This window comes from Electrophorus electricus, chromosome 24 (assembly GCF_041902795.1).
Source record: "Electrophorus electricus isolate QZ-2024a chromosome 24, ASM4190279v1, whole genome shotgun sequence".
NCBI classification, from domain to species: domain Eukaryota; kingdom Metazoa; phylum Chordata; class Actinopteri; order Gymnotiformes; family Gymnotidae; genus Electrophorus; species Electrophorus electricus.
In genome coordinates, this window is record NC_137520.1 from 11744302 (window position 1) to 11765211 (window position 20910).

Here is a 20910-nt window from a genome sequence, read left to right on the forward strand (position 1 = left end):
GGCACAGAACATTTTCTTTGATGTGCATGTGTTGAATACTGCATTAGGTGGAGAACAGGCAACTAAATTATGATTGTTCAGTGCATGAAATGACTTTCTACCCACACAAGGTCAACAGAAAAAAATATATTTATAAAAGAATCTCTATGCAAAAGAAAAGTTACAAAACCTCATGTCCATACTGCACAATACGTTACATTTTGTGCTTATACACAGTCTAAGCTATCACTTCATACCATTTCAGAAATGAATCTCTTGGGGGTGGGGGGGGGAAAGAGGTTTCGTACACAAGACAGCTATATGCTCACAATAAAAGTAGTTTGCTTATTCTCATTCTGCTGCATCTATCAAATTTGCTTGTGTCTATACAGTCTCAGATCTGAGACAGCCAATAGAATATAAGATGTTGGACTGTGAAGTGTCTAAAGCTGTTGTCAAACGAACGGTCTGTTAGACACTGATGTGAAGGTGCAAATCATGTCAGCAAAATGATCAAAGTAATAAGGCACTTCATGCTGCACTACAGTGAGAATAGTCTGAGGTTTATATTGAAAATAAATAGCTATTAAGTGAGTTTACTAACAATAGAACAATATTAAACTTAATACTGAAAATGCTTTTCTTTCAAATAAAAGACCACATCAAAGAGTGCTAACAAAACCATTCACACTCCCTGAGGAAAAAATTGTGTAGGACCACAGGCTGGCTGTGTAATCTCAAAATACTAAAGCAATCTCAAAGTAATAAGACACAGGTTACTTCATGTAAGTTCATATTCTACAATGGCTGTAGTTTCAAAGATGAATGCGTATGAAAGGAAACCCAACACCATAACCATCCACAGTATTGTGGTGCCAGCTAAGCTACCATTGTGCTGTTAATTTACAGCGTTTTACTCTGAATGAGAGGTTGTTTAAAGACAACAAACCAAACAAAAACATGCATGTGCAGCATACAGTACAAGGAACAAGATAGAAACACCGCTTTACAACACATAAGACAGGTGATGGCTCACTGAAGGTCACTGGTTTCACTGGTACTGGACAATCCTCAGTGTAGTAAATCTGGATCCAGCATTTGGTCTGACTAACCACCCAACCTTATTATTCAGTGGTACGTGCAGTAGCACTAGTACCCTAGCCAAAACATTTTAGCAACAAATACTCACAGCTTCAAGAAATAAATAATGAAAGTTTCTCACAAACAGCTTTTAAGATTTCTTTGTGCAATACAGTGATTCAAATTAAATTGTCTTGGATCAGACAAATTGTTGCTGGCTAGCCTGAAGAATTGGCACTCAAAACTCAACCTACAGAACATTTTGAGAGATAGAAATACATAAACTAATTTTGCTCCTCAGACTCCTTGTGCACTAAAATTACAATCTATAGTCAGCTGAATGAAAGTGGTGACAGGAAAGAGGAGCACATGGAACAGGATGGCACAAATAATGTGCCAGGTAAACATCATCTCTAACATAGAGCACTTCAGAATGGCAGAGACAACCTACCGTAAGGCCCTGAACTGAAAAGAACACCCACACCTGCCCTCATTAAAAAAGACAGACATCATTCTTCATGTATAATGCCTGTAGCTAGAAACTGTATCTATATATACCGATGAATAAATATGGAGCAATGTTGATAAACATAATGGTACATTAGGAAAAATGTAAAAATCAGGATTTAAAAAAAAAATAAAAAATAAAAAAATTCAAAAATAGAATTCTGATCAATTTGATGAGCTGTACTATTTGTCAACAATTAAACACGTTATTACAATTGTTTGACCACCTTCAATCTAATCAACAAATTAAAAACAATTTCAGTTTTAAGAATACAATTTCAAGACATTTATGAGTTGCGAGAGTTGTTATAAGGAAGCTCGAAAAGTGGTTTTGAACTCTAGACCAACAGGACTGCTGAACACAGCTAAAAGCCCCTCGGTATGTAGTGAGCACTGATGTCGGACAGTGCCTCTTGGGTTCAGGAGCACTGCTGGAAGGTCTTCTTTGTGCTCCTAGACCTGCTGCACCAGCCTGCGATAGTGGGGCATGACCTTGCTGTCTGGCAGGTAAAGGGTCATCTCCAACGCAACCAGCGCGGGGAACTCCAGAGGAATCAGCTCCCGCCGACTTATTCGAAAGCGCTCCTCTAGCTTCTGCTCAAGAACAGAGCGGCATGACACAGTGACAGTCACAGACGAAGGGAGAGTGAAGCCATGGGGGTGGAGCAAATGTGAGCAAAAGAGAAAGGGAGGATATGACTATACAGACCAAATAGAAAACAAATAAACAAATACACTGCTAAATACAGATAGACATACAGCCAAAACAGATATACTGTAGCTGAATGAATACTCCTCTAGAATGAATATTCCTTTTTGTTTACCTACTAAGAGACAAGTATATCAAGTATATCTTGTCTCTAGTAACAATACTGATACAAAGGGCTCAGAATTATTAATAGTATACCCATCACTACATGCGTATAATGACATCATTATTTGCTTCTGTTACATTCTGTTCGTTTATTAAACACAGGTGTTAATTACAAGGTATTACAGGAGAATTGTAGTTATAGCAGTGTGAGATCAGATCACTGCTACAATACAGTTGCACCTGAGGGCCATCGAACGGGTTCGGGGAAACTAATCAGATGGGCTAAAAGAGAACATGTAAATAAAAGTATGTTGTAACTTATTTTGTTTAGTGTGCAAGACAAGTAAATAAAGCTGGCAGGAATTATGTCTGACTGACATAAGAAGGGGCCAGTATTAACTTGTCTTGCTGTCAGCTGGGACAAATACCACTTACATCAATCAGTTGCTTGACTTCCAACTTCTTCAAATCACTGCTGATCTTGGCAGCCAACAGTACACAGACTGCAGACACAAGTTTTCTGTTGGTCTTATTCAGTCGACCCTGCAGCACCAGCTTCTCAAAGTACACATATGCCATCGCTATGGTAACTGGCTGTAGGCCACAGTCCTCGCTCACTGCACGCATCTCCCTTTTCAAACTGAGAGACAGGTTCGTGTTAAAGCCAAGATAAAGGAGATGTGCCAAGTTTTACATTGCAAATCCTCTGAATTTACAAGAAATTTCATGTCATTTAATGTCATTTAGTCTGTATTATTCTGCAAACATTTACAATGGACACAATAGATATATCTGGTGATCTATATTGACAAAATTTTTAAATAAACAACTATACCTTCTAATCTTGCTCAAGGTCAACTTAATGTGGGGAAACTTTTCCTTAAACATCTCATTCATGTCTTTCTTCAGGTCAGATGGTTTTACATATTCAATAACTGTGGTCTGAAAGAGATGACATATTTATTACTACATTTAAAGAGCACAATGCTCTCCTTTATGGTTTGTGGGAGGGTAAAATACAGGCAGTTGCCATCAAGATTAAGGTTTACAAAGCTTCACACAATATCTGTGAAATTATTACTGTATTGTACTGTCTGAGTCACTGCAATATATTATGACCAGCCTCTAGCATTTTAGCTCCAGTTCACATCTTAAGATCTTTGATGAGGTCATAAACTAACATTTTGCTAAAAACTTGGAAGACATAAATAACCAAGAGGGCCATATTAACTCATTACTTGAAAATGTGGAACATTTACATAATATGTTATGAAACACAATTAATATGCTGGAACTAGTGCTCCAGGATTAGGAAGCTCACCACATAGGATGCAAAGATTAAGACCCTCTTGTGTTTTCCACAAGGCCACTTCGGGTCACTTAGTAGGTTGGGGTCATACTCTGACAACTCATCCGCCCCTGTTAAGAGTTGGCATAAAATAAAACTGTATCAGATATACTGCAGTGCAGAGAGGGGCCAAGTCATTGGGATGGTTTCATTTGGATACGGTTGTGACCCCCCATATCAAAACACTATTAACACACCAGCCTCTTGGCCAACACTGCTGTTAAGACGTGGGGTGGTGAAACTCTTTGGGCCACTCATCCAGTTTCGGACCACAGGCGTCTGTACTGCGTTCGCTTCCAGGGGCGTGCTGCTCTTTTGCCTGATCAGGGCATTGGTAGGTTGAAGGAATCTGGCATAGGATACTGTCTGCAGCAGACGCACAGGCACACACCATGGGTATAAATGCAATAGCTTGTGTCAGAAGGCAGGAAAAACAGCATACCATCAATAACCACTCTCTCAAAACACATGTGTCATATTAATAAACAACAGAAACCAAGGGTCTGTATCACGAAGCAGGATTACTGCGTAGAGAGCTATACAATATGGCCATAAGTGTACACACATGTGATCACCACACCTATAGGAGCTTGTTGGACATCCCATTTGAAAGCTACAGGCTTTCATTTAGAGTGTCCACCTCTATCCCTTTATGGCTATAACACTCACCACTCTTCTGGGAGGGCTTTCAATAGGTTTTTGAGGTGGGATTGTGAGAGTTTGTGCCCATGCTGTTAAAAGAGCATTTATGATTTCAGGCACTGATGTTGGACAACAACTCCTGACTCACAATCGATGTTCCAATTCATCCCAAAGGTATTCAGTAGGATTGAGGTCACTGGAATTAACAACAAACTTATTAAACTGTTTTTATTGACCTCACCGCAGAGGAGCACAGTCATGCTTAAACAGGAAAGGGCCTTCCCATAACTGTTGCCAGAAAGTTGAAAGCATGTAATTGTCTAATATGTCTTTCTAATATTATGGTTGCCTGGAACTAAGAGGCACAGCCCAAAGAGGCCAACCCTGACAAACAGCCCCAGACCATTATCCTTCTTATCTGGGTTAACAGAAAGTTGACAAAGTCGTCAACCCTCACCACGGTTACATTTGATGGGTTTTTTGAAGTTGTGACTTAGTCAACCCCGGCTATGTTTAATGTGCTTCGTGATACAGGCTTGGGTTTACTGGAAACATAGAACACTGGAGGCATAAATAAGACACATTATCCATCAACAACTCCCCTCTTACCTTTCCAAAATCCCCTAACTCCACACCCTCCAGTACAGGAACTGTATCAGCTGTGCCCCCTGATGAGTGCCTCTGTCTCTGGGCCTCCAATTTTGAATCACTGGGTTACAGGAACATCTAATCAGTCATTTCTACTTCATAAACGTGTACGGTGGCCAACTGTGTGTGCCCACTGCTGTCTGGAAGCTGATATAGCTGCTTGCTAAATAAGCCACTGTTGCTGGATGCTTGAGGTAAGAGTAAGTCCTGTTACTGCACCAGCTGTTCAGGCTGGTGTCTTGCAGGTGACAAACTCAGACTTGTTTACCAACACATGCCTCAAGCTGCTATTTGCAAACAGACTGATCTAGAAAAACTGAACAGAGACCTGGTGTGGATAATTTGGAAGGTACACTACATTTAGAGGTGCAATAAGACACTTATTAATGACTTGTGATAAAAAATTAAGTTATTTTAACTTAATGTAGCCAGTGATCCATTTTAAATAAATGTTTGGTGTGTTATTTACACCGTTAAAAAATGTCACAAGAGCAGATTTCCCTAGTTGGGGATTTCCTCTATCAAAAATGAATTTCCTAAGATCCTAAGCTCTAAAAAACTTTCAGAATTAAAACTAGCCTGGCAGGGGATATTGATGTGTTCATTCTTGGTGTCCGTTTTCATCACATGGTAATAAAACATGTTCTGTGGAGCACAATACCTGATGTGAAAGCTCTCTCCATAGGGCAAGACAGAGAAAGCAGCAGAGAGAGACCGCTTGGAACAGATAAGAACAATCCTGAAAACAGAGACATAGCAGAACAGACAGTACATGCAGAACAAATATCAGTACCAAGTAACACACACACACTTGTATTATAATATATCTAAATCCCTTTAACATCAATGCCATCTAAAAACATTCATATTACAAAACCAAAACCTTTTGGAGGGAGAACTGGCAGTTATGTAAGTGTTATGCAAGTACCCTCATTCAGCAACAATTCCCAGCTTTCTAATAAAATATCAGTACCAACTGTACAAATTGTGACCACCTTTAAGATCACAGCTATGAGCACAGGTTAAAACAACAGGCACGGAATCTCAGCAGTCAAAGTTTCTAGTTACAGACGTTGCGTGGCATATGTGCTTCTCTCTCACGTTGCTAAGGAGTTTGAACAATAGCAGAGCTAGTGGGACAGCAGCTTGTGGCAGACCGAGCTGGATGAACATGAAGGGCGCACATCGCACTCTGCTGATGTCATGGGGCTGATGAAATGAGAGACACTCAAAGCAAGCCCACGTTTGGCGATGCACCCCGTGTTACTTAGTGACAGTGGAGTTATAAACAGTCTTTAGTCGTTTTAAATTCTTTTAAAGAATAAAGAAACAAAATAGAAAGTGTAGATTAAAGGATCTGACAATATTAAGACACCAGGAAATGATATGAGAATAACAAATAGAAGGTAAGAGAAGAGAGAGCACAAGGGGACCAAATGACAGGAGGTTGAAAAGGTAACAGAGGCAGAATGGCAGAACGAGTATAAACTCTGTGAGAAAAGGGAACACTGGAGTGGGTCAGCATGAGATCAACACACACTTGAGAATCATTTCATTGCATGGGTGGGGTTCTATTTTGAGAAATGACACTGCCACGTGAGCTCATTTCAAAACTGGCTTACTTCACTGTTCAAGTTCCCCAAACAAGCAGATGCCCAAGTGTATTATCAGTCAGATAGTCACTTATGTCACAGTTATTACATCAGAGAAGGTTATGGAGAGTCTGCCTAATCCTGCACTGCATCATTTGACTTAGAACTGTGCATTGGGAGTCACTTTAGATAAGGTCACCACAAACAAACCTGGCTACGGCTGCATTATATGTAATCTTACTGAAGTGATTATGACCACTCCTTAACTCACGTCCTTCTGTGGTTGACAATGTGCTGTAGTTGCCCACATGCCATTTATTGCTCAACTCTAAGTGTCTACTGATGATGACAATACAGGTTCCTTTGTGACAGCCACTCAAATAGTGCATGTCATGTGCAAACGCATGCAGTCCTTTTGGGCCAGTTCTTCCCCCTTGCCAACTGCTGCCTTGCCTTGCTGACTCACCGGCTGCCTCGAGTGTCATACTGCCTCATGTTCTTGATGAAGTGCACCTTCTTGGACACCCTGCGTCCCGGAGACCCTGACTGGTTAGGTGTTCTACAACGAAACAGCAAGGGTACAGCATACAGTGAACAAATGGGTGGAATATAATGTTACTTAAAATTCTTGATCTTAAAATTAAAAGGTGCCACCTAGTTTCTCACAGAACAACTATGTATTCTAAAATAATCTAAAAATGTATATGCTGACTTGGGATGTTTTTCCTCGACCAGCATGACAATAATCTAAGGGGATTCATTTCCAGTTCTGAAAGAATTCTGTTTTCCTTGTTCAAACATACCTGATAACATTAAGTTAATTACCACTTAGAATACATGCGCAGAAAAGCAGGGAAATCACTAGTCTGTGTCAGACTCTGGCCCTGTCAGTTAGTTACTTTTACAGCATTTAGCAGATTTTCTTGTCCAGAGGGATTTACAGGGGTGTTTTTCTGTCTCAGTGGAAGTTATCTTTATGATAGGAAAACTAAGCCAGAGACTAAGGGCACCATCAAGCTACAGCCATGTCACAGACTGAGTCAATGGGGGAAAATACAAACATTGGACGAGATGAGTTTTTGGTTTTGTGTTGTTTTTTTTTTGTTACCCATTCCATAAACAGATAAAAGTAATCAAAAGTCAGCACACTTCCACAGATTAGTTGTCATTACAAACCTAGACCAACAGCTTCTCTTAGACCTTACATAAGCACATGATAATCTCAGTGAAGTACAGATAGAGAGGATGAGTCCAGACTTAAACTGTTTTATGCAACTCTGATTGGCAACCAGACCTTTCTCCAGGATGTGAGATACAAGGCTCTTAAAAATCACCTGCTCTTTTAATAATTCATTACTGCTGTGCTAGCATGAGGTCTTCCCTACTGTCAGAACACATCCAGTTGCATTGTGGCGTTAGCCTGTTATATAGTTTGTTACATTTTAAAATAAATGTTTTAACGCAGAAAAACCCCTTTTAGTAAAAACAATACGCTGTAATCCTCCAAAAATGAAAACGAAACCCATAAACCCGGAAGTCGAGAATTACACTGTTAAACGCAGCCCACATTTACTAAAATGACAACAGTGTACATGTACTACGTTTATCTAAAGTTAGTACAGACTCAGTGGATAAATTAGAAATTACACCTGAAACCTTCAGACAACTAGTCCATCTGACGAACAGCTCACTTGCACCTAAGAATACCTAATCTGTCAGGAAGTCTGAAACATTAAGTATTAACCTCAGCGAAAATGTTCATGTATGTGTCACACTGCTGTGAGCAGACTCATTTCGCCACGCACACAGAACATGTCATGTCGACATGAAACCTTACTCACTCAATTTCTGCCACGAAAAGGCTCCGTTATAAATCCGCCTGTGTGAAGTGTGTTAACCGACATACCGACGCGACGTTTGCGAGCAAAATGTACCTTTGACGGAGATCCAGTGGCGCGGCGTTACAACCAGAGCACACGACGACCGGTTTACTGGGGATTAAATTAGGACTCTGGGGTCCAGAGGTCGGAGAGAGGGAAAATCCTTGGCACGACAAAGGATCCATTCTTCCCCCCTCCGAGAGCACTTCATTCGACCCTTGACCGTGCCCCGCTAATCCGGTGGGTACCGGGGCCAGTGGGCAGGTACCAGTCCCCAGTGAAGGAATAGTCCCACCGATGAAGGAAGGGGACAGTTGGGTGAAGGCTCTGTAGCTGCCAACCACCGGAGGTCCAACCTCAGGACACTGGTGCCCGGTTTCTCTGAGGCCAGGGATTCCATTGCTGAGAGCGTACACCGGCCGTCCGTCTAAAGAGATATTGTTCAAAAACAACAGTGCTGCCTTTCTCCGACGTGAATCCCTACTTTTCCGTGGATGTTCTTTATGCGCCTTGGTTGTGTTATTACTGCTGCCGTCCTGCGGACCGCAAGCGGCGGCCGCCATTCTAGCGTGATCTGGTTACGGTTCACGCCTACACAAACGATGATTTACAAAGTAGGAACATTGCAACGCCTACTGGCAGGTTATTGGTCCGGCTCTGTAAAATGTGAATATGAATTAACATTCGCCAAAATGGATTGGCTGCGAGACATTGTCTCTAAACATGCTACAATAGTATAGGGTAATTTTATCTCACACAAAACAACAACAAATAAGACATATTCCGAGATGAAATTTAAAAAAAATCTTTTTTGAGATATGAGGCATGTTTAATGAATAAATATAGTAAAAACGAGAAAGCCAGCACGCATAGATTGCAGTCTTCAAATATTTATTTTTTCACATTACAAAAACAACTTGCAAGGTCAAAACTGATTAACAAGCTTTCGCTCTAAGGCTTCGTCAGGTGAGCCGGCCGCAGTTGTTTTTGTTAGTGTGACAAATCTTTGAAGACTGAAATAAAGAAGTGCAGCTTTATTCATTTTTTTATTTTTAAGTATTTTTAATAAAAAGTAGTTGCCTAGCACAATCATCACATTTTAATCAAGGAGAGGGTCTAGTTATCATCACTGGGTAATACTGAGTTCTCAGTATATATGTTTCCATTTGTAACCAGTAATCACATATCTTTGTGGTACAAAAACATTATGCAATTAGAAAAACAGGAAATAACTTTTTTTTGTGCCTTAATAAAGAACCAGTTTTCTAAATGTGATATGAAATGTTTATTTAATAGTCTCAATGTGGTAGATAAACTAACATTTTAGCTCTTAAAAGGAAAGACTGCCAAAAATAGACAGACAATAGATAGCTAGATGGAATGATTAGTTGATTTGGGACAATAGGATACCTGACTGGATTACATAACTGTGTTTCAACTATATCTACACACAGAGTATTTTGCCCTGTTCCTCACACTTTTCTTTGGAAGCGCGAACCTGTGTGACAGTGGATTTAACATTTATCTTTATGCTCATATTGACATATTGTTTGGACACTCTCAGATGTGCATTAGCAAAACATGATGAATGAAATGCTGTGGCAGTACATACTGAAATTCAAAGGAAGATGTACAGTTATCATCTGATGTACAGTGTATGTGAAGGTGTACAGTGGATTATACATGTTTGTGTCAATCTGAGAGATTTGAGGTCAGAGATTTAGAAATGGCATGTAAAGTTTCTATGTACTACTTATGTGTCCAAAATAGGTCCAAAAAGCTTTTTTTTTTCAGTTTTATTGTTCAAACCTTTTTTTACGTGATGTTTTATCATCTTCATGTCTGGAAATGTGCTAATGTTTAAGATATGATCATATCCTTGCATTAGATATTGGATTTGTTACACAATTTGGCAAAATGTTGCTATTATTCTTGATACACTTCAATTGTAAGCAACATAAGGACCCAGTGACACATTTTTCATTATAGCTTCTAGTTCTTTGTGAGAAGATAGCTCTCTCAGTGTCTGTTCATGTCACCCAATGAATCCAGTAATTCTGATGCTCACAGTGTTGGAACCCAGAATGATTAACAAATAACCAACATATTTCATGGCCAGCATAATATTGCTTGCTTGGCCAAGAATCTCTCTCTCTCGATCGATCGATCGATCGATAGCTGATGCACTATTTTGCACATTTCCACAAGAGTGCAGTGTTGCAGTGTTAGTCTACAACCAAAACCCTTTTGCAAAGTGAGGAGTTCAAAATCGCCTTTTCTACATTTGTACAGCCATGTTATACTTCAGAGATGCTATTCCACTTATTTTAAGCATTACCACATAGCTTTGGTCTATCACATTTTTATTACAAATAAACAAAAAACACTTCAAAGTCGTCCTTTGGTTAGGCCAGTAAACACTTTTAAAATTTATTTACTTTTCCAAATAAAAACACACGCATACAGCTGAAGTCCATCATAAATTTTTATACAGTAGTCACAGATTTACATGACAAGTATAAGGCTTTATGATAAGCTAACGTCTGAAAAAAAATCCAGCATAAACTAGTAGTCTTTGTCGATGTAATCCAGCCTACTGTAGACCGTGTTTACGTGTTGCAATTAGCACCAAGACAGTACTGAGACAGTGCATGTTAAGATTATGCTAAGTGCAACAATACTTTTTAGTATCTATGTTTGTACCAATTTACTTACCAGCACCACAAAAGCCATATTATTACATTATACTGCACTGAGCAAATAGTTTCTCATTCTTAAATTCCAAAGAGTCACGAGTAGCCTTTCTACCCAAGAACTCACCAGCCTCACTGAAGACAAAAATTTCATGTATGGAATTTGCATCTCTTTATAGTCTTTAAAGTTTTGTGTCCTTTTGATTATGTTCCATCTTCAAAGTAAAGAGCTTAAATACTGTACAAATACAATACTTAAAGATGTACAGTTATCATTTGATGGATTATATGTGTTCAGAGAGGTTTGAGGTCATAGGTTTAGAAACAGTATGTAAAGGACATTATGCACCACATATGTGGAAAAGATGTAAAAATCCATTTTAGGGCACCTAAAATGAAGGTAATGAAACTCATGAAGTGATACAGCAAAATTATGTTGCTGACAGAATCCTCCAAACTGCAAAATCCAAGAATTTCTGTTTTTTATTGCAAAGGTTGATCCAATCTTCATGACAACAAAACCATAATGCTAACCTTCTATTAATCATAAAAAGAGAAATACATAGAAACATGTAAACATACACTGATTCGATTCATCGCACACATACTGAAGACCAGTTAGAAGCTTAAACATCTGAGCCCTGTTAATATCTTCTGTGAAATACTGCAGAAGTATGACATAATCACCTTCGTATTAAAGGAATGTTTGGGTTCACTCAGATAAGGATTGTCTATCCTTGAGATAAAAATTCTGTTGTTATGTTCTTTTTGGCCTGCTCCTTTTTTTTAATGTCACATGACTCTTAAATGGGCTGATTAAGGCCTTGAATGAAACTATCCATACATACACTTTACCCTACCTAAAAGCTATGACATCTCAGACTTCATAAATTACTACCAACAGAAGCTCAGAATCCGGCAAGTAAATGCTGTTTGTAACAGCTTGCCATAAGGGCTTATTAACAGCCAAGTTATGTTTTAAATGTTGTTTGCTTGATGAAGACAATTTGAAGCACCATCTCTGTGAACGTACCGTATCGCAATGTATTTTTTCTAACAAGTTCTCTACCCTTGTTTTCTCACCAACCCTCAGCATCACTCTTTTCTTCCGTTTATCTTTAGTAGACTCATAATGACCTGCCCTGTGACCTTTGACCCCTTCCTCACTTGATCCAGTAATCCATCACCACCGAAGAGATCCGCTCCCAAAGCAGCGCCCCGCTGCTCCACGCCATGTGGAGGCCTCACTAGCACTCTTTGTTTCCTCTCTTCTCTCACCGTCTCTCCCCCTGTCTTGCCCTGCCACCCACCTGCTACAACTCTGCTAAGGCAGGAGGACAGACTCTGCAGACCCACTGATGCAACTGCACCTCACATTTGGAGTGGGCGAGCGAGCGAGCGAGCGAGCGGGCGGGGGGCAAATTCATGGGAACATATGGTGATCAGACTGTTGTTTCGTACTCCATCACCTCCTTAGGCGTGCCAAGGCAGCGGTACTGAATCCTAGGGGTAACTGGGGCGGCACTCTCTAGAACCAAGATGGTCTTGCGTAGCCTGCGATCGATGAAGTGGGCATCCCAGGCTGGGTACTGCTTTCTGGGCAGGTCAATGCGAATGACCGGACCCTCTATCTTTGGGCTGAAGCGGGGCGCAGGAGTCCTTAAGCCAGCAGGAGGCCGCACCTGAAACACGTCCCCACCCTCCAATCCCGCTTCCTGTTCCCCCCCTTTAGTTCTCTGCAATGTTCTGGGGGGGCTGCTCACCAGGTCTGGGGGAGGGGCCGAGGTTGCCGATGACAGGCAAGGCTCTGACACGGTCCCTGCTCCCATCACGCCGCACCCTAGATGGCCGGCAGACACGGGGCCGTCTGGGTGCAGCAGGCAGTAATACACGAACATGAAGAATGTGCCCAGGGCGTAGCTACAAGCCACCACACACACCACCACCACTGCGTAGAAGTCGGAAATCCGGGGCCCACGGTATAGGTACCAGGCAGCCGTGAGGGCCACGTTCTCAGCCAGCACCACAAGGCTGTAGAGAAGCAGACGGCAGCGTGTGGGTCCCTCCCGCACGCTGAACCAGCAGAACACGTACACAATACCCACCATCATGTTGTAGATGATCTCCTCCCACTTGGACATGCAGAAGTCTGTCTCACCCTGGATGATCCAGAAGGTCATGGCACACCAGTGTGCCACCACGAAGATGCCGAAGTAGAGCTGGGAAACGGAGGCAAACAGCGCAAAGGCCATGGCACGAGCCCCCACTGTGAACAGATGCCACAGCATCTGCACCACGGCCGCCTTGTACGACATGGGCAGCTTGTCATCACGCGAGTCCCGAAGGGCCTTCTGATAGGATGCCATCATCCAGGAGAGAGACACCAACGAGGCAGAGGCAGAGAGGCCTGGAAGAAAGACAACAGCACATAAAAGTCCACTGAAGACTGAGAGTTTTAAGGTGGGATGTAATAGGGAGTATGGCACAACAGCATCAGTGGTAACTGATAATCTGTGATAGTATCAGTGGTAATTGATTTTAGTAGCATCACACATCAGGATGGGGTAATAAATGTCAGGAATGAAATTTATCATTTATGGACAGTGCAATATGGATTTCCTCTTGTGACTACTGGTTAGTGACGGTAATGACCCTCACTTAATCGAATGAGAGGAAGCAATCAATATCAAGTATAAGACACATACACCCATAGAAAAATAAAAGTGGCTATGTTTGAGTGCTATGGAGAGTTGTTATAAATATTTGATCACTATCTGGCAGTTCAAAGGCTTACTCATTTGGCGAAGGGAACCAGAAGTGGGGGTCATTGTTAATGAATGCTCCAGACAGAAGCATCAGTCAGCTATACAGATAATCTCAATGTCTGTGAATTTCTGAATTAGACTGTGCAGGATCATCATTCCAGTGTGCATAAACGAGGAAACACGTGGTTTGGAGTAGCTTAATATTCAGACAGCAACAAATGGCAGCAGAACTAGACTGCTGCTAAATAAAGGTTTAAATGATGTATGTACTCATCACATTGTGATAGTTGCAAATATGCCTTAAGTTTTTATAGCTCATTTCAGACACGTTTGTCCTTCTCGACATGATGCCTGAAAGCGTTACATAATCTTGATGAATAAAGCCTGATCCTTTCCACATAAACACATAAATTCGCTTAAAATCTCTTGCCAAATGGCATAAAGAGAAAGAAAGATTAAATTATAGCCTGACAACAGAGATTACACAACAGAGTTCACTACCTTTGTGCATTCTTTGGTGCTGCAGTTCCTTGTTTGACATTTGAAATGTATTTATGACTGTCCTTTCCACTGGCACTCAAAGCTTTAATCATTAAAATAGAGGTGTACCAATGTAGGCAAGGGTTCTTTCAGCACTGCAATTAAATTCACCCGCCAGCCAGAATTTGAGCCACAGCAAAAGAGTGCATGATGCCACAGCAAAGCTGGGCAATATTTAAGAATTAATATCTTCTATTAAATAAATTGCTTTAATGTACATCAGTGAACATTAATATCCTAGTTGAAGGGATGTTTGCACAGCACCACAACGCATAGCTAGTACAACATTACATAGACTCCTTCATTTTTTTCCTCTTTAGTTGGTTTAAAAATACCTACAGGGTAAAAAATAATGCAATATATTAGAAGCTGATTATGTAGACATTTCAGAAACATCAGCTAATCAGTCATGATATTAGAAACGCCACTACATTGGAAACACCTTGTAGGCATACAGGGTCTGTAGCCCATTCACTGCCCTGTTCAACGTGCGCCAGTTTCTGACTACAGGACCACTGGCTGAATATTTTTGGGTGGCAAGCCACTCTAAACCCAACAGTGACACTGACATATAAAAAACTCAGCACTGCGTCTGACAAACCTGTATAGGCTCAACACCCACAACTGTGCCAATATCATGACAGGGTTAATGCTGTGTTGAGAAAGGTCCAGCACCAAGAACAATATCTCAGCAGTGGTCCTGAGGTGAAAAATGAATGAATAATGAATGACAGTGTGGCTGATTGCAGTCTGTTGCATAATGATCTTATAATATAGGTATGCCCAATAAACCAGCTAGTGAGTGCACAAGATAGATACGTGTTTCTAATGAAGTGTAGTTATTGTGCAGTTATTGTGTTTGTGCATTCATACCTTGATGGGTATATCCACAATGGTTGAAACCAAGAGACAGCTGATGTAATGATAAATCATCTCTTTATACTTTTCTATAATATGTCCAGAAATATAATGTCAAATATAATGTCTAATGATCTAATTTCATAATTTTTTATATATCACCATGTTCAAATTCTATGTGTCTACATCATTAAAAAACATGATCACATGGGAAGTGAGTCTAGGTGTGTACAGTTAAACACTTCACCTTGTAATAGAAGTCTTATTTGAGCATGTTACCCATACCTAAGACTGCATAACCCATCCACAATGCCAATGGCAGGCTTTGCACTTGGGCTAATTTGCAGTTGGACCGAAAATGAACAGCAGTGTATTGCCATGCTGTGTAAGCCACGGCGGATGTGTTCATTAATGAGTGCTAAGTGAGGCTAAGTTTCTAAATGAGTCCCACTGTGGCGATGAATACTAACCAGATATGATCTAGCAATCAAACCAAAGAACATGCAGTCAGACTGAACAATCTGTGACCTGCAATGCTGAGTAGAAGTGCAAAAAAATTGCATTCATCACTATTGCATTCATCACTACCATGAGAAATAACGTTACACATATTTGACACATATTGCCAAGATGATCTAAAAATGTATTTTTCATTATTCCTGTTGTGTTAGTAATTCAGTTCTAGAGTTCGATACTTCAGGTCTTGATTTTTGCCTTTTTCATAATTCAAAAAGTCTTGTAGCAGCATGACCCCAGGGGCGTGCCGTGGCTCACCTTGCAGAGGGAGGAGCTGGCTGGCATGCACCACAATGCTGAGCTGCAGCACAAGCTGCGGGGCGCTCTTCAAGAAGGTCTCCAGCAGCCGCAGCATGCTGATGTCGGCGCTCTCAAACCTCAGGCGCCAGTAGAAGTGCCTGTACCTGGGCCCCCGTCGCCACCGGCTCTGCACGCCCAGGTACAGGGCGTGGACGTATCTGGGTTCCCATCCCCCCCAAAAAAAAAAGAAAGAAGGCAAGAAGAACAAGGGAAGAAAATGAAGGAAACCAAGAAGTCATAGACTTGGATAAAGGAGCAGATGCAGAGATGCTTCAGATTCATTCGAATTGGTATCAGTGAGTCAATTTGTCATAATTACAAATGCGACCTTCATGTTTCCTTTATTTGTTTTTTATCAGGGACAATGCACATTCATCAGCAACATTGTTCTATAATGTAAATGTGCTGGATTTAGTTACATGGATAATTTTCCATCTGCTGTCCTTGGCCAGGGCGATGTTTATGAACACAAACAATACTTCTTAACAACCCACGCTGTTTCAGTCTTCTTTACCTATCTGTAACATTAACAATATATCAGAAAAATAGTAGAGCCTTTGAAAGGATGGGAAAGCATTATTTTCTTGACTGCTAACCTACAGGCAACAGGCCAATTTAGGGCCAAGGGGCCCCCACTGTGTCTGCATTCTCTTGAAAAACAGTCCCCTCGGTTAAGCAGAATGCCAGGAAACTTGAATGTGTTCCATTTACTTGTGTACCTTTTGTTCTCAGTTCCTCTGTAAGGTCTCACACATGTCTAAGGGCACACACTAATCTCCTCTCAAGTTATATCACCTGTTTCTACAGATGTCAAAGTACACAGGGCAATGGGAGAACATGCTGCCCCAGTTGCAACACATTCAGTAATTATGTTTCTCACTCTAAGTTATCTGTTTTATATAATGCTATTTAACACTATACCCAGGAAGCCCCTTACTGAGCTCTGAATTTAGCACAAAATATTCAGTGATTTTTAAACAAAGAATGAACACAGAATAGTAAAGTATACAGAAAGGCCTTGGCACCATACCTGAGAAAGAGCTGGCTTAACAGCTCTGACATTTTCAACATTCATACACATGACTTAAATCCGCCTCTCTTGGTAAGAAAGTGTCATGATGTGTCAAATTCTCTCACAGAAAATAAGTGAAATAAGCATGCCAGTTGGAAGCCAGGAGACTGGCAAGTTGATCCACTTCTGCTTCATGATTTTCCATAAACTTGGCCCACGTCTACCGCTTGGCTCCTTGTGTGATGAACGTGAGTGAAAAGGCAGCTCCTCAAAAGACAATCAAGCAACACGCTGCCACAGCGTTGGAGCTGACAGCATGAAAAGCTCACATTTGACAAACGTCATTAATTTCCCTTTTGGTTTGGAGCAGCAGGATGTACATGGTGAAGTTAAAGAGGCCCTGAAGTCTACCCTGTGATGGCCAGTTTTGTCCCTTCCCACATAGTGAGGATGTCATCAGATAAAACCAAGCATTACCAATGACACTCTTGCTATTAAAAAATATTTTAACTGAGTGGTACATGCCACTGGTAGAAGAATACGGAGAAGAGGAAAGACAGCTTCTTCGTGTGGAGGATAGAGAAAATCATTACATACACAGCAACTGACAGCAGGCAAAAACAACAGTCTCCATGGTGACAACTGACAAGCATTATTGGTGACGTGCTTGGCCCATTATTACTTTGCTTAACAAAAACCACTTGGAGAGAATAATGTGACAGCCTTCCATTTCACACAAAGGATTGTACATAGCTCTTGTGGAGAGGATCTTTCCATTCAGTCCCCTGAACAAGGCAATGCCACTGTTTGTCAGGTATTATCGATCTCTGTCCATCGTGCTCGCGGGGTTCACTAGCCTGACTGCTCTGCAGTTCATTTTGCACTGCATCTGCCATTGGCTACCTTCTCACTTTGCCAATCATCTGAGAGACCAATTAACCTACTCCATTGCTCAGTTAACACCAGTGGCCAGTAATGCTTCTGATATTGACTGTCTCTGTTCCTTCAGCACACAAAGGCCTGTTCAATACCTGACCAAGGCCCCTTTCTTCCGGAGGACTAAGTTGAAGGGACGAAGACAAAGAAAGGAAGAAAGAAAGAACATGCATGAGAAGTAGAAAGAAGAGGAGAGAGAAGAAAAGAGCAAACAAGGGTAAGAAGGGAGAATGCAGAACGGATAGCTGATTAAATGCCTTAATTCCACTTCAAGCAGCACCCCTGCTGAGGTGATTATGGCACCCTGTGCTGTTGTCTGTGGAGTGAGTTGGGGATGGATGGAGTGACGTCTGCTTCCTGACTGTACTTACTTATACTTTATCTCTTACATTTTTTTTTTTAGTCGTGTCACGCAATCTGTACACCAGCTTTGTGAATGTGTTTATTTTCAGTACTATAGGCATTAAATTCAGGACAATGGATGCCAGTTGAATCTATGTACGTGCACGTGCATTGTGAGTCACTGCTCTGCGAAATTACATTAACACCACAATCTCTGTTGACTCGTAAAATTGAGCCTAGAATGTGCCAGAGATAGCAGTTGGCAGCTTCCTTCTCTAACAAGTTCAGCCAAGAATGAAATGTAACATTAAACAGGGGAGCTAAATAAATGAGTTGGTCATTTTTGTCCCCGTCTGGGATCTGGGACACTGTTAATCTTAAAACAACAATCAAGTTTCTGCACAAGTATTGTGACCCATCAGGTTTCACTGCTATCTCAAATGTGGATATCTTTATCTTTGCATTTCTGACAGCTGCAAGGTGTTCGCAACTTCCGTGCTAGTAATGAGTGTCCAAGAGAACATTTAAGAAGCAGTAGAGAGCAGGAAGGGGGAAACCTAGAGACTGGCAGGTGTCAGGGTGAGCTTTGGCATATTGCTGGATTATAGCTTCAATCAAAATATAGCACAATGCAGCATCTTCACCTGAATTTATTCAGACGGCTGCCTGACAGCAAAGTTTAGATCCACAAAAATATGATGGAAAACACTGAGAAGTCTTGACAGAATGTCAGAGGGTTTTCCTCCATATACTGCATATTTGCCATCTTTTGTTTTGCTTCCACTTTACAGCTTTCAATACAAAATTGGCATATCAAAGGGATTTATAGACCCTCCCACCCCTCATTGTATTCTGTGCCCACTCTGTGACCTACATTATATAGTCTGGTTCCTATTTGCACAAACTACCTTAGCTGCACTATGCACTATCTGCACTATATAGATTTTAGTCTCCATGTGCTAATATGGTTATATTCATTACTCATGTCCACTGAATTAATCTGAATTTAATTAAACCAAATGCAAACCAGTATACAACAAAATATACTATCAAAACGAGGAAATCTCATGGGTGTAAATAATCTATTAAATATTAATATTGTTTAAAATAGAGGATATTAATGGCTTGAGCCCCAGCACATTTTGATTTCTTAAACGGTATTTTAACCCTTGGCTGACAGCCTTGGTGTGAATCTTATAATCCGTATGTACACATATGTGATACTTTCTGAAGCTTATTTATCTACACAAGCACTCACAGATTAGACAAAAGCACACCAAGACCCACACAGCCATCAGTGTGCCCTGTCCGACTCACACACATTAACCACAGATTGAATCTTATTAGGTTCATTCTTGGGACTCTGAAGCAAAGCATTTTATTTTGTCTGCAACCTCTCCATAGAATGTGTATAAAATGGGATTTAAGCTTTTGGCTCAGCTGCTCTTTGGAGGAGAGAGTTTAGGCATTGCAGGAGCGAGCTCACGGGAGAGTTTAACTTTGATATTTGTAGGGGTTGAATCATTCCTTTACTGACTCAAAATTATCACACTATAACAGATGAGACATTTACTGTGCATTTTGTTCCTCTCTCTGTTACACTCCCACACTAATACTCTACACACATACAGCATCCATTTGAATGCCAGCCCAACTAGAAATTAGTTCCTTGTGTGTGTGTCTACTTATAGTTCTACTGCAGGGAAATTTTGGTTCTAAACCCACTGTTGTTTTGCATTGGACCAATACTGCAACCCAAAAAAAAAACTGTAGGAGTTGACTTTGTTTCAAAACAACCAGGCTAAATACTTAACTTGATGTAACACCAATTACCAGATGCAATGCAAGTGATATACAAACTCCATTCTGTGGCATTGAATTCCTGTAAGTGGTAGAACACTGAAGCCACAAAGTATTGGTGCACAATAAGCATAAACACCCAAACCTAAATGTGACCTGAGCTATAACCTTCTCCCTTATTGACAATACCAATAGAAAAATAAGATATAATCCTTATGCAGAGGCAATCTTCGCCTGCACTGTCAGTTATTATGACTAGTATCTTATTCCAATAGGACTGCCAGAAAAAAACAGGCATAATTTCTCTTCCCATGGCAATGGCTTTGTCTTTCTTCCACTGGTTTTGAATGAAGCTAATAGTTCTCAGCTAAAGTTGGAAGGTGAGATTTAAAACCACATGTCAAAGCACCCAGTTAACTAGGAAAGTCTGTTTTAGTCTATTTTTTTCCAGCATTTTTAGAAGCTAAGCTATTAAAATAATACATATTACATGCAGATTTATGCATAAAGCTCTCTTTCAAACACACAGAGAAACAGACATGCACACATAAAGAGTATTATTATTATTTCTACATTTCAATATAACTGTATTGTTAACTCTATAAAGATTTTGAACTGGTGTTTACTATAATGAAATATTGTTAAGCATACACCCAAA

At 40.7% G+C, this 20910-nt stretch overlaps 2 protein-coding genes across 2 annotated transcripts in view; both read right to left on the reverse strand.

The window, feature by feature from the left end:
- Window positions 1–111: 111 nt before the first annotated feature.
- On the reverse strand, window positions 112–9737 carry cables2a (Cdk5 and Abl enzyme substrate 2a). The gene is made up of 9 exons (XM_035522627.2): window positions 8545–9737; window positions 7077–7169; window positions 5680–5757; window positions 4980–5079; window positions 3926–4094; window positions 3702–3799; window positions 3216–3322; window positions 2816–3020; window positions 112–2160 (listed from the first exon to the last, which is right to left on the reverse strand). The coding sequence occupies exons 1-9, from the start codon at window positions 9051–9053 to the stop codon at window positions 2020–2022; spliced, it is 1500 nt and encodes a 499-aa protein (XP_035378520.1). The 5' UTR covers window positions 9054–9737; the 3' UTR covers window positions 112–2019.
- Window positions 9738–10889: 1152 nt separating this feature from the next.
- xkr7a (XK related 7a) overlaps window positions 10890–20910 on the reverse strand; it is a 15372-nt gene continuing 5351 nt past the window's right edge. Inside the window, exons 2-3 of the mRNA XM_027017449.3 lie at window positions 16121–16320; window positions 10890–13590 (exon numbers count right to left, since the gene is read on the reverse strand). Of these exons, the coding sequence (XP_026873250.3) occupies window positions 12626–13590; window positions 16121–16320 (1165 nt within the window). The 3' untranslated portion in view covers window positions 10890–12625. The remainder of the gene's footprint in view (window positions 13591–16120; window positions 16321–20910) is intronic.